The sequence below is a fragment of the Eptesicus fuscus genome, chromosome 21 (genome assembly GCF_027574615.1).
Source record: "Eptesicus fuscus isolate TK198812 chromosome 21, DD_ASM_mEF_20220401, whole genome shotgun sequence".
In the NCBI taxonomy this organism is placed as follows: Eukaryota; Metazoa; Chordata; class Mammalia; order Chiroptera; family Vespertilionidae; genus Eptesicus; species Eptesicus fuscus.
Genome location: NC_072493.1, coordinates 22,940,554 through 22,955,261, shown reverse-complemented (window position 1 = coordinate 22,955,261; position 14,708 = coordinate 22,940,554). Strand labels below are relative to the sequence as shown.

The 14,708-nt window shown below is 46.9% G+C and overlaps 1 protein-coding gene across 5 annotated transcripts in view; it reads right to left on the bottom strand.

Moving 5' to 3' along the window:
• Window positions 1–5,953: 5,953 nt before the first annotated feature.
• Window positions 5,954–14,708, bottom strand: part of ANKRD11 (ankyrin repeat domain containing 11) — a 259,037-nt gene continuing 250,282 nt past the window's right edge. For all 5 annotated transcript variants that reach the window (XM_054711347.1, XM_054711345.1, XM_054711346.1 and 2 more), the window contains 4 exons: window positions 11,813–11,911; window positions 11,583–11,726; window positions 9,192–9,284; window positions 5,954–6,939 (listed from right to left, as the gene is read on the bottom strand). In XM_054711347.1, coding sequence (XP_054567322.1) covers window positions 6,754–6,939; window positions 9,192–9,284; window positions 11,583–11,726; window positions 11,813–11,911 — 522 coding nt within the window. In that variant the 3' untranslated portion in view covers window positions 5,954–6,753. The remainder of the gene's footprint in view (window positions 6,940–9,191; window positions 9,285–11,582; window positions 11,727–11,812; window positions 11,912–14,708) is intronic.

The window sequence follows — 14,708 nt, the reverse complement described above, 5'->3', positions numbered from 1 at the left end:
GTGTTTTTACTATAGTTGATTTCTAATTTCTTTCCACTGTGATCTGAGAAGATACTTGATATGATTTCAGTCTTCTTGAATTTGTAGAGACTTGTTTTGTGTCTTAACATGTGATCTATCTTTGTGAATGATCCATGTGCACTTGAGAAGAATGTATATTCTGCTGTTTATGGTGAAATGTTCTGTCAGTTAAATCCATCTGATCCATTGTGTTCTTTTGAGTCATTCTTCCCTTGTTAATTTTTTGTCTGGAAGATCTATCCAAGTGAAATAAGTGGAGTGTTAAAGTCCCCTAATGTGACTGTATTGTTGTCGATCTCTCCATTCAAGTCCTCTAGAAGTTTTAAAAATATACTTAGGTGCTCCTATATTGGGTGGTGCATATATGTTTACCAGGGTTATATCCTCTTGTTGGATAGATCCCTTTAGTATTATGTAGTGACCTTTGTTGTATCTTGTGTTGGCCTTCATTTTGAAGTCTATTTTGTTGGATATGAGTATTTTTTTTCCATCCCTTCACTCTCATCCTGTGTATGTCTTTTGTTCTGAGATGGGTTTTTCCTCCTCCTTCTCCTCCCCCTCCCCCTCCTCCTGCCCTCCCCTCCCCTCCCCCTCCGCCCTCCTCCCCCTCCTCCTCCTCCTTCTCCTCTTCCCTCCTCCTTCCTCCCTCTTTCTTCCTCCTCCTTCTTCCTCCTCCTTCTATTGATTTTTTACAGAGAGGAAGGGAGAGGGATAGAGAGTTGGAAACATCGATGAGAGAGAAACATCGATCAGCTGCCTCCTGCACACTCCCCACTGGGTATGTGCCCGCAACCAAGGTACATGCCCTTGACTGGAATCGAACCTGGGACCCTTGAGTCTGCAGGTTGACGCTCTATCCACTGAGCCAAACCAGTCAGGGCGAGGTGGGTTTCTTGTAGACAGCATATAGTTGGGTCATGTTTTTGTATCCATTCAGCTACCCTATGTCTTTTTTAAAAATATATATTTATTGATTTCAGAGAGGAATGGAGGAGAGAGGGAATCATTGATTGGCTGTCTCCTGCACATCCCACACTAAGGATTGAGCTTGTAACCCTGGCATGTGCCCTGACTGGGGATTGAAACCTGATCTCCTGGTTTACAGGTCAACACTCAACCACTTAGCCACACCGGTTGGGCTACCCTATGTCCTTTGATTGGAGCATTTAATCCATTTACATTTAAGGTTATTATTGATACTTATATATTGCCATTTTAATTGATTATGCCTAGGTTTCTGTCTTTCTTTCTTCATTACTGCAGTCACTTTGGCATTTCTTGTAATGCTGGCTTGGTGGTGATGTACTCCTTTAGCTTTTTTTTTTTTTGTACGGGAAGCTCTTTGTTTCACCATCTATTTTGAATGATAGCCTTGCTAGATATAGTAATCTTGATTTCAGATACTTGCTTTCCATTACCTTGAGTACTTCATGCCATTCTCTTCTGGCCTATAGAGTTCCTGATGAGAAATTAGGTGTCAGCCTTATGGGACCTCCTTTGTAGTTAACAGTTTGCTTTTCTCTTGCTGCCTTTAAGATTCTCTCTTTGTCTTTAATTTTTGGCATTTTAATTATGATGCGTCTGGGCATGGGCCTGTTTGGGTTCTTCTTGCTTAGGGTTCTCTGTGCCTCATGTGTGTGACTTTTTATCTTTTACCAGGTTAGGGAATTTTTCTGCCATTATTTCTTCAAACACATTCTCTATCCCTTTCTCCCTTCTGCCTCTTCTTGCACATCTGCTATTAGAATATTGTTACGTCTCACATTATCCCACAGCTCCCTTAAGCTGTTCTCCTGGTTTGTTTTTAATTGTTTTTTTCTTTTTGGTTCCCTGATCGAGTGTTTTTTTCAATCTTGACTTCTAATTTACTGTTTCGATCCTCAGCTTCCCTTAATCTGCTGTATTCCTTCCAATGTGTTCTATACTTGTGCTATGTCATTATTTGTTTTCATAGTTATTATATTTTTCTCATGCTGTTGAGTGTCTTTACCATTATTATTCTGAACTCTATATCAGATAAACTTCTTATCTCCATTTCATTTATCTCTTCTGGAGAATTCTGTTATTTCATTTGGGGGTTGTTTCCTTGTCTACTCATTCTGGCTGCCTGTTTGGGTTTGTAACTATGTATTAGGTAGATCTGCTATGCCTCTCAATCTCTAGTGCAGGACTGTGTCAAATGCTGTTGCTGACTAATTAGATCAGGCAGAGACTCAAAGCCTCCAGAGATCACCTCTGTCTACAGACAGATAGGATTCTGTCTTGAATTGCCCTCAGGCAATCGTTCACAGGTGTGTCAGATTTTTTTTTTAAATAGGGTGGGCAATTGCTTCTGCCTGGAGGCTGTTCTTTTCAGCCTCTTAATGGGCCTCAGAAACACCACACCACGGGGCCAGGTATTTTCCAATAGGATGGGTCCACTGTCTTCCCCCCTAGGACAAGCCACCTGTATAGCAAATGTCTGCATAAAAAAGATGACCTCCAGCCTGGCCACCATGGCTCAGTGGTTGAGCATTGACTTATGAACCAGGAGGTCATGGTTTGATTCCCGGTCAGGGCACATGCCCGGGTTCCACGATCAAACCAGTGTGGGCATGGAGGTGGCAGCCAATCCATTATTCTTATTATTGATGTCTCTCTATGTCCAGACTGACATGTTGGCCCATAGCCCCTGGGGACTGGGCATTTGTCTAGAATTTTGTTTTTGATACTGATAAAGATTTTGAAGCCTCTGAAGGCCAAAGTATCAGGAAGTGTCTGCAGAGGCCTTGATTTATGGGGTGGTAGACCCTCTCACAGTGAGGAATTCAGCACCCATCTGTGCCAAAGCCAGGATCCTAGGCTGCAGTCAGGGGGCACTAGGTGTTGGAGCAGGGGGCTAATGGCAAGACACCAGTGCCTGTGGCCAAGCACTGCCTTCTTCAAGTTCAAGCCAGACCTTCCTGAGGGTAGTTTGATACCCACACCTGCAGTCACAGGCCTCAGAGACCATCAACAGTATCTCCAACCAGGCACAATTCCGGACCCCGAGTGTTCTAAAACCACCTGCCCTGGCCCTGGCCAGTGTGGCTCAATTGGTTGGGCATTGTCCTGTGCACCAAAAGGTTGCCGGTTCGATTCCCAGTCATGGCATATGCCTGGGTTGTGGGCTTGATACCTGGTAGGGGTTGTGCAGGAGGCAGCTGATCAATGTTTCACTCTCATGTTAATGTTTGTCTCTCCCTCTCCCTTTCTCTCTAAAAATCAATTATTAAAAAAAATCTTTAAAAAAAAACAAAAACCTGCACTGACTCCTCAAACTCTGATAGAGATGAATATTGGGAGAATAACCGACAGCCTTTGTTTTTAGAATTTATCTCTGGGGCACTTCACTGATGCCACCAGGCTATGCATGTTGTGCAGGTGGCCACATGCATGGAGTTAGGGATTCCAGAATATCTGTTGTGGCCTTATGCTGCTGACGCCAAGGCATATCCCTGGGAATGAGTCCAATTTATGTTGTCTTAAAAAAAAAAAGAAAAAAGAAGCAGAGTTGCTCTGGCCGGGTAGCTCAGTTGGTTGGAGCATTGTTCAGTATACCAAAAGGTTGTGTGTTCAATTCCTGGTCTGGGCACATACCTAGGTTGTGGGTTTGATCCACAGCTGGTGTGCATATGGGAGGCAGCCAATGGATGTTTCTCACATTTATGTTTCTCTCTCTGTCCCTAAAATCAATAAAAACATATCCTTGGGTGATTAAAGAAAAAAAAAAAAAGCAGCAGCAGCATGGCTTAAAAGAAGTGGTATTTTGATCAGAGTTCTGTAATTAGAAAACAACTAATTTTTGCCCAGAATATACAATGGAGCTTTGCTCTACCCATTCCCAGACACACAAATGATGGGACCAAGCTGGAGGGGATTTGCACAAAGGGGAAAAGGGAGTCAGAAGTAGAGAAGGGGTGCTCTCACCATTATCCCAGGCATGGACCCTGCAAGGCCACACCATTTTCACACCCTTTGGGAAAACCAAGCCCTGCCCATTGCCTGCTCTCAGAGAGGTCAGGGCAGGCCCAGGAGCCCTACTTGTACCTGCCTGAGGAGAAATGGTCACAGGCTGTCTCAGGCCATTCTGGGGCACACTTTTGAGCAGGGTGCTCTGCGGTGGATGTGGCATTAGGAATCCTGCCCTGGAATACTGTGAGGCAGAGCTAGTTATCTGGACTCATTCCTACAACTCCTGCTACACCCACCAGGTATATGAAGCATGGAGAAGAGGCTGAGGGATCCCAAGACTGAGCAAGGAAAAGGGCTGTCTAGACCGTGGACTTGGACCTGTCTCCTCCACACATTGTACATTCCTGCAGCATCCCAGGTGTTGGGGGAGCCAACTGTCTGTGAGCCAAGTGTCAGAACAGGAGTTATAGACAGAATGGGGTAAGGGTGGTTTAGGGGAAAATGCCACTTTGGGAGCTCCTACTACGAAGGTGGTCCCCGCATACCCCCAACTATCAGCCAGCACACTGGCTCTCATCCCATTCCTGCAGGTGTCCTCCTTGGAGAAGCGCAGGGTGTGAATGTCCTTTTTGCTTTGTAATGCCCCAGCCCCTCCTGGGATGCACTGGGCTCAAACCTCCAACTCTTGCCTCTGGAGCTGGATTTCTGTTAGCATCAGGTTGTTAAAGTGGGGACTCCACACCAGCTGCTGCACAACAGAGAAGCTGTTAACAATGCAGACTCATCCCCAAGCAGAAGCTTTCTCAGCACAGGGAACAGGTAGAGCCAGGAAGTGAGAGCTGATCAGGCCTAGACAGTGGTCTCTTTAAGGCCATGATGCCCAGAGACCTGCTGCCCCAGCAGCGAGAGATTGTCTCCTTCCTACTCTGACAGGCCTCTGAGGACAGATGACACAGGCACCCTGTTGTTTCTGGCTGCCAAAGGCTGGTCTCTATGCTCCCATGCCCTCAGTCTCCTCAGCAGAGAGAAAGCCTTGGTATTTTGCAGGAGCTGATGGATCTGCCCCAGGCCCTTGTTGTCTGTCTGGGGTGTGGGATGTGAAGATCGTGGTTTGGCCCCCGGCCTCCCCAACTAAATCCACCCCATCATGAACTGAGCAGCTCCTCGGGCAGCGGAGGAGAGCCTTTCAGTAGGGGCAATAAAGGAGGGGAAAATTTGACCCTTACAACAACACGTTTGAACTGTATGGGTGCACTTATATGTGTATTTTCCCCAATAAATGTTGTAAAAGTATTTTCTCTTACAATTTTAACTAGAGGCTCGGTGCACAAAATTCGTGCACTGGGGGGGGGGGTGTCCCCCTCAGCCTGGCCTGCACCCTCTTGCAGTCTGGGAGCCCTTGGGGGATGTCTGACTGACTGGTTAGGCCCGCTCCCTGGGCCTAAGCTGACAGTCATACATCCTTAGCGCTGCCACGGAGGCAGGAGAGGCTCCTGCCACCAACACTGCGCTCACTAGCCATGAGCCCAGCTCAGGGCTTCTCGCTGAGCGGTGCTCCCCGTGGGAGTGCACTGACCACCAGGGACAGCTCCTGCGTTGAGAGTCTGCCCCCTGGTGGTCAGTGTAAATTTTAGCGACCGGTCGTCCCGCTGTTTGGTCTATTTGAATATTAGCCTTTTATTATATAGGATAACATTTTCTTTTTTCTAGCTTTATTGTAAGAATACAGTATATAATATAACACACAAAATATGTGTTAATCAACTATGTTACCAGTAAGGCTTCTCGTCAACAGTAGGCTATTAGTAGTTAAGTTTTGAGGGAGTCAACGATTTTTGACTATATTGTTCAAGGGTCAATTGTATAATTTGTTTCAAAATCAAAAGCTAATCATTTGGGAGGGAAAATGTTTAAGACAATGGAGTTTTTCAGTGGAACAACCCTCATCTCACAGTCCTGTATACTGGCCCCTCCCGGGAAGGGGACTGTCATGTACAAAGAGCATTTAATTAATTTATTTATTTCTTTACACATAACTGAAGTGATGTTACAGTACATAAGTTATTTACAACTGTGCAGTAATGTGTTGCAAAATAAATTATCTAGAAGGCAGCAAAAAGTACATTGTGAATGTGTATAAAACTGTACAGCGTTTACGGGTACACTTTTTATATGATTATTGGCTCTGTAGTGTTTCAAGTTATGTTCTCAGAAAGAGAAACAAAATGCCCAAGATTAAAGGAAAAATATACAAACCACGTGGATTTGACTCCATTAAAAACACAACCGGAGAGTCCTGGCTCTGTGTCCCTCTGTGGCAGGCAGGTGGGCGGCGCAGCTGGCCCTAGCACAGCACAGCGTCCCAGCCCCAGTCTGAGGCCTGTGGCTGTCAGCAGCTCCATGGCAACAGGACAGCAGCAAGGATGGCACTCTCCCTGCCCTCCAACCTGAAGGTCACTGTTTGTGAGGAGTGGACGCCTTAATTTTATTTCCTTTAGTTGATCAGAATGGAACAAGAGATTTTTAAAAACGCAATCCGTTCTGCAGCTCCTGAAATGCCCGTGCAGCTGGCTGGAAAACAGATCCCAAGGCTGCCGTGTCCGTGTCCCCGAGGTCTCCTTGTCGTCCCTTGGCAGCTGGTATAAAAGAGACGTGCTCTAGGGGGGCAAAGTGCAGGGTTTTCCCTGGGTGTTCCCACCTGAGGGACAAGGTCTCCTTCCGCCACCTGGACTCGGCAGCAGTGCTGGGCTGACCCATGTGGCCCTTGCTTGTGTCCTGTGCAGTTGTCCTTGTTGTGCATCAGGCTGGCAGAAGCACGAAGTCATCGTTGACGTCTACCATGGGCACATAGAAGGAGGGCACCTCATTCACACACAGGGACTTGTGACCGGCGGGATCCAGCTCCTGGACCTTTAGCTGCCACTCCATTCTCTGCACAGCATTGAGGGCTGCAGCCTCATGCTGCTGCCGCATCAGGAGACACGTCTGCATGGAAAGCACAGTAGGTGAGGGAAGTGGAAGCAAGACCCTGGCCCAGCTCCCAGGTACCCAATTAAGAGGACTGGGCCTGGGCCCCCCTGCCCACTCCCGCTGCTGCAATACCCACTGGGAGGATGGGGTTGAGGGACCCAGGCTAAGCTCTGGCAGCAGGATGGCCTGCCCCTCTGAATGGCCCACAGCACCACCCCTGGCCTTCTCATCCTGCCCTCTGAGTAGTCTGGCTGACCACATGAGGAGACTATCCCTGCTCTGTGTCTTCACCCTCCATGGATTTCACAACAGCATCTAATTAGAATTTGCAACTGATTTTCTTTTGTTCACAATTCTAATTTATGGGTGGTGATATTGATTTCATTTGCATTTATAGAAGTTTTATTTTTTAAAAAGGGTTATCTAGGGTTTAGTATTAAAGTGTTTAATCTTCATGGGTATATTACTAAATAGATACTAAATCACATTAAATAGGTATAGTTAAAAACAAATAATGACTCACTGGATTACTGAAATGGGACATAACCAAATGTAGCACCTGTGGGTCCAGGGTTGGGCACATTTTGGGAACAAAGGGGATTTAAACATGGCCAGGTAGTAGACCATACTTTGAATTAATAAAGTTTGACTCTGTTACAGTGACTGTACAGAAAAATAATCTTTTCTTAAGGGTGCACACAAATATTTGGGATGGAGTATCACAATGTATAATACGTTTTAAAATAATTGTTTTTAAAAAGTGTGTTGAGGATGGGGGATAAAAACCCTCCATCTTTAGTCTTCTGGAAATAATCTCTTGAGTGCTGCAGCCTGGAAGCCATGGCTCTGTACTGTCTTCATGTGTATGCTGCAATGGTCTGAACCTCAAGATGGACCGGACCCATTTTATGAGTAGCTCCGATACCTTCACAGGCTGGGCCATGTTTGCCTACTTTAAAATATTTTGTAGTAATTACATCTTCAGATATTCCCATACTCCATTTAACCACAGAATTATCAATGGGCTTCTGGGTTTCTTATTTTTCTTATTTTATTGGGTTGTTCCAATGAACTTTTTTTTTTTTTTTTTTACATTTTCCCGAGTTTTAAATGACTCAAGGGAGCTCGCTAGTTAGATAGCCAAAATATTGTGAAATTTGATAGATACTCTGTCTTCTAAATAGGATTCTGAAACAAATGGTCACACAACACATGGCCTCATGAAGGTGTGGCTTCATCTTCATAAACCGACTACATTCCTCACTAATTTCTTTTTCTATCCACCTTTTTTATTAGTTTGCAAGTTCTTTGGTACAGTAAGGAAACTGAACTTATGTGGCATTTTAAATGTATAAAGTATAACTTTAATGTGGTTAAAACTTATTTTTTTTATTGGGAAATCTTCCCTGTGGCTACCTTCAAGTCTGGCTAAGAACAACGGTATGACTCTGCACCGTCACCTGGGAGCTGGGCCTCACCTCAGCTGCACCTGCACCCACATCATGAGATGCTAGGGCCTGAAACGCCACATGGGCTCACTGTTCTCGGCTCTGTGTTTTGTGTCTACCTCATGTGGTACCTGTGTGCAATGCTATGACAACATGGTCATGGGCCGTTGAGGTAAGGAGCACAGGTTAAGGCTAGAATCCTGGAAACACTGTCTTACTCTCCAAGTACAGGTAATACAGGGTTTGGAATGGGGGAGCTTTGGGTTCCCTCCACCAGCTCTGTAGCTCGCAGTGAGAAGAGCAACAGGCACAGTCTGCTCAGCCCTGCCTCATGGAGCTTCCTAGGGTGGTACTGACCTGTGTGTGAATTTTATAACTGGCTTGTTATTGTTGGTAAGTTTTACAGCTCATTCTCATGAGTGACCCCATGCCCATGTGCAACTCTAGCAACTGAAGATGAGGATGTGCTTCTTACTTGCTAATTTTTCTATCTCCCACCCATCCTCTGGCCTGCTGCACTGGTCAGCACATCCAGAGCAGTGGTGATGGGTGTATGCTGTGGAGGGCTCAAGGTGGGGTCCCACAGAGGTCTGACCGCCAGCTGGTGACAGGAGCTGCTCCCCGCATACCTGGACAGGAGGGAAGATACTCTAAGGAGGCAACATGGCGGTGGGGATTCCCTGAAAGTATCTGCTGGGTTCAGAGAGTCTGAAACTGTCACCTCCAAACATGGGACCCAGCAGCAGCCTCCCCACATCCCAGAAGACTCCTGGGGGCTCCCAGCCCAAGTAATGTTTGAGGGGAGTACAGTGCACTCACCTTCATGCGGTCGTACTTGTCATCCACATCCTGGAGCCAGGAGATGAACTGGCGGGCGTTGAAACGATCTCTTACAGACTTGTTTTCGTCGCCCTGGAGGAGAAATCAAATATGGGCATTTTGATAGGGGAACAATGGAGAAATCAAACCTGCAGGGTGTTTCAAATCCTCCTTCCTAAGTGAAGAATGAAAGCTGTAGTCTCATTCCTGAATCCACACGCTGTCGTCATGCTAAAAGACACACCAGTATGACTCTTGGTTGTCTTCTTCCCCCTATAGCTTGTGTAATATGCCTGGGTGGATGCTGTCTGTGATGGAGCTGCCCTGGGGATGACTTGGTACCGTCCATGAAGGCTTTTCTGCATGTCTGTTACGACGCCCACAGAAGAAACAGAATTGGGAAGCCCTCAAATTCTGGCCTGCACTGCTTCTGGAGGCCACACACAGGCGCATGGTAAAGCTGGTGATGGTATCTGTTTTAACTTCTGTTTGTAAACACTGGAAGTACATTTTTTTTTTCTTCGTAAAGGGTGTTTGAGGGCCAGCCTCCTGGTTTCACTCTGTAGGAGCACTACACCTTGAGGTCACCATTCTCAAGTATGGCAGCATCTCTGTCTGTGATGGACTGTAGTTTACAAACAGGGATGCTTTAGGAGGAACCAGGAGACAATGGAGCAAGTAGTTTTCAGATTCCTACTGTCTGGTTCTCCCTGGATGCTGGAGTGGACAGCATGCTGAGAAGAACATGTGAAAGTCTCTCAGCCACAGGTATGTGAGCGACTGACCACCTGGTGGCTGAGCCCAGGCTCCACATCAAACGTATTTGCCAGGAAGAAGTGCACCCTGAGGCCTTCTCTCTTGGACATTCAGAAGGAATGTAGGAAATCCCTTGAAGACCACCATATTCCTTTTCCTTTTTTGTTTCAGATGCAAAACTTTGAAGCACCTAACCCTGAAGTAATCACTTGATCCCCAACCAAATATTTTGTTTTATAGTTTGTTGACAAATGTTTTGTTTTAGGAAAAACTCGTCTCAATACATAGTATGTTATGTTAAGTGTGGAAACTTTCAAATATATCCTTCAAGAATGTATGTTAAGTGAATGGAAAATCTTTAATTTGCTAATTAAAATAAAATTTTAACTAAAACCACTGAACTCACTGTATGATACCACACAGCCAAACCAGAAATGCTGCTCAGAACCCTAGGGGTCCATGTGATCCTGACACAGCAGGAGTTCATGCCAGCTAGGGTGCCAGGAGGTGCATCTGTCAGTAGGGCTCTTGGTGCCAAGGCCTGAACAGTGAAGGGGGGCAGCAGGAGAGGCCCAAGAGAGCAACAGTATTCTGGGAAAGTCAACATGAGCGGGGCAAGAAGCAGAGGGCAGGCCTGGAATGATGCACACTGGGTTGTTTCTAAAAAAGTCACAGTGGTTGCTGGGGAAGAGAATAAATTGGGGAGTAAAACCCAGGGCAGACAGCCTCAGGAGACCAGGCCTAAGTGCGGCAGGCAGTAGGAGGTATGAGAAGCAGCCAGGCTTAAGATGGACAATTGGGGACATGAGAGACACTTGGCACAGTTTCAATTTTAACTGTGTCCATGGACTGGTAAGAGGCAGCTGAAATCTCCTGAAGCTTGGGGTTGCCAGTAGACAGAGCCACTAAATGGGATAATTTTGCACCCCAGCAGACCCATGGGGGCAAGGGCACCCAAATGTTTAATGACAGGTCAGGTTTGGTGGGGGAAGCAAAGGGTATGACCACATGGGACAAATCTAACCCTGGGGCAAGGGGAACCAGGATGATCAGCTGGGGTGGATGAGGCAGGGCCTCTCTGGAGGACAGATGGGCATTGCTCTGGACTCTGCTGCCCAGCCTGCATCCGATCAGCGGGGAAGTTCTAACAGGACTCTGGGAAGTGGGAAGGGAACCACTGCTATGCTAAGCAGCCCCAGGCTCCCATACCTCTTGGCCCTTGGCTGCAGGACCTGGCTGCCAATGTCACCATGCTGGTGCAAGGCCACCATTATCCCCAGCATGATAGCCTCCTATGGGGATATTCGCTGCAGAAGGCTATTTATGCAGCAGCTCTGGGTGCTGCTCATTCTAATCATTTGTATGTTTTAGAGGAAAGTTTAACTCTTCATGTGACTGAAACTAAGGCCCAGTGCAACCCAGTGACCTAAGAGCCTGTGTTTGTGAGGACCCTGGAATGGGGCCTCGAAGAGCCCATGCAGCATCTCATGACATCAGCATTACATGTACTGCTATCTGATCACCCATGCCGCCCTTGTCCCGAGGGCAGACCTGCTCACATGTTCAGAGTAATTTGTGGGGGCACAAATCATCTTAGGAGACAAATGTGAGTGCACAACCTTGGCAACCACTGACCTGACTTTCCAGAGGCATGTTGTAGACCTCCGAGTCCAGCAGCATGGTGCAGGCACTAAATGGCACTGCCTGATTTGCGATGGTCCTCGCTGCCCGGCAGTGAACCCGCAGGATCTCCTGTTCACAGGAGACGATCAGTTTTTCCTGGAGGACAGAAACCATATGAGCCAATCCCAACACGGCCAGATATACCCCAGGCCCACAGTCCCCGATGCAAGACCTCTTCTTACCCGTTCGATGCTGTGCTGCAGGCGCAGCTTCCCCCTCACAGCCTCCTGCTGCTTAAACAGCTCCTTCAGGGGCTCCGCCAAGGAGGGAGGGGGTGCAATCTACAGTCACAAAGGGTGAGAGGGAGGGGGGGTTAGTGGAGGCTGGGAACCTGCACCAACAATAGTGACCAAGTCTGACCTGAAGACACACCACTGGTCCCACCAAATGTAGATGCTCATACTCAAGAGAGCAGGCAAATGAACAATGCTGGGCTGTTTGTGCAAAAGAAATATGACAAAGACAGAAGAAGAGCAAATGGGGCAGAGGAGAGGAAGAGGATGCTGGGTTATTTCCTTTATTAATAGTGAGGTTTCATGTCCCCCAAATAAACTCTAACACCAAAGGGATGCAGATGCCAACATGGAACACATGCAACAACAGAGCCTGACTGTCCTACTGGGGGTCAGAGTTAGGGGAAGAGAGTGCTCACTTGAGTTACTTTAGAAAAGATATCATTAGGCATAAGACCAGGAGAACTACCATAAAGGCCATTTAACCAGTGAAGGCATTTATTTCATGGATGGGCCAGCACTTGTGAAATGAGACATGTATGCTGGGAGTGACAGGCCAGTAAACACCTTGCAGTAAGAAGCACCGAGTCTCTGTCTTAAAGAAGGAAGATGCAAGCACATGATGAAGTCAAGATTTCAATGTAGACCACATGGAGGGATGCAGAGTAACACACCTCACCTGGCTATGTCACTCAGGACAGTGAGCACATCCTGCACTCAGGATGTGGTTTCTAAACACCATTCCCACTAGAAGGGACCACGTGGTTAATAAGAGGACTCAGCTGGAACATCTTATGAGGCTGAAAAGTGAGAACATGCTCAGAAAGATGGGGCAACCTAAAGGAGCTCCTAATGGCCAAGGCTGGAACAATTTGCACACAAAATAAGTAATGGTGATTCATGTTGGATTACAAGAGCATTCTAATCAATAAATGTAGAGAGAGGGAAGTAGACAATCATTAGGCCAACACCACAGTACTGACTGCTGCAGACAAGATTCACTAAGGATACTAAAATAGGTACAAGCTCGAGAATAATAAGCCTTAGGAGTTTCACAGTACCGCCAAAGCCGGTTTGGCTCAGTGGATAGAGCGTCGGCCTGCGGACTGAAGGGTCCCAGGTTCCATTCTGGTCAAGGGCATGTACCTTGGTTGCGGGCACATCCCCAGTGGGGGATGTGCAGGAGGCAGCTGATCGATGTTTCTCTGTCATCGATGTTCCTAACTCTCTGTCCCTCTCCCTTCCTCTCTGTAAAAAATAAAAAAAATATAAAAAAGTTTCACAGTACCTTTCCCAAGATATTTATCAACTAAAAAGGGAAAGACAGCAGCTGCGCCACAATGCAACTGCTGACACCAAGAACAAGACACAATGCACCAAGACCTCACGACACATCTGTGCATTCTCACTAAAAACATGTCCCTTCATCCAGGTGTGGACATTAGACCAAATATCTAATCAATATTCCTCAAAAGTGTCATCAAACTGTGCCTTTCAAGGAAGACAAGGGGTGGATGACCTACCACAGCTCAGGAGACCCAGAAGGAGATGCATCCCAGAGCCCAGTGAGGGCACAACATATACTCTGTGTTTTCAACTCTGTCCGTCTAAAATTAGCTCAAAATAAGACATTAGAACATCTCGCTGGTCTCTTCAATGGCACACCTCGCTCATCAGGCTCTGCTCCATCCCCTTTGCCTCAAAGGACCCAGCCCCATGGGGTCTTGGTGTGCCTTCCTCTTCTGACTCTACCTGAGCCACCCATAGGTGGTACCAGGTGGGGAGACACAAACACAGTGGTGCATCTAGGTGTAAGCCTTTCTTGTTTTCGGGTTTTAGTATTTCTAAGGCACCACCATTTCTGGATCCTCAAGAAAAAGCACCAAGACCTGGTGCCACAGCTGCTGGAACAAGGCCTCACGCCTTTGGCCTGGTGAGAAATACAGGAAAGCTTGACCTCACTTAACAGCCTGGGTGCTCAATTATGTGGTAACAGGAAGTAAAACAGAGCTTTCTTCTAAAAAGGCATGAATCCAGTAGAAGTAGAAATGTATAGACCACTGACAGGATGAACCCTGGGTAGTAGGAGTATAATGACATCTACTATTTTATTTTCTAAACTTTGTCATGGTACTCTTTTATTTTGTTAACTAAAATTTAAACAACAAAAAGACTCACCAAACAACACATCTTAGGCCAGATTTTTCAGGATCTAGTGACCCAGATGAAGGCAGACAGCTGGATCCTCCCAGGCCAGACAAGGGCAAGGTTGCCTCAGTCTCCCCTCCCTAGTACAGCTCGGGGTTAGTGTACCAGGAGAAGGGAGTGTGATGCTGACATCCTGCTGGGTTCAAAGCTAGCCATGCTCCCTAGGAACAAAGTGCTGGGCTGGGCAGGAAGGGTGGTGGCCCTGGTAGTTGGGCCCCCATGCCTCAGCCATTGAACCTGATGCTCAGAGCCACTCACCCTCATTCAGAAGATACTGGTTAGCTGACTCAGCTAACCAGGGTGTCAGTCCTGGTTAGCTGAGCCTGCTGCCTGATGGCGAGCCAGCATAGATATTGACTTCTGGAACACCAAGATCTGACAGCAGAACACATATATCCAACATGACCCTCCTTTGGGACAGGAAGTTCCCTCTGGGAAATCCTGACCAGCATCCTTTCAACAGCTGTGACTGAGGCTCATTCTGGGCCTAATAAGCAAATCAAAAAGAAGTCCTGGCTTTTCTTCAAGGGGGTGGAATGGTCTAAGAAATGAAGCAAATCAACCGCACACTGTGTGAACAGGTGACCCCTGGGGAGCACATTAGGCTGGAGTCCTGGAAAGCCAGGAAGGTTGTGGC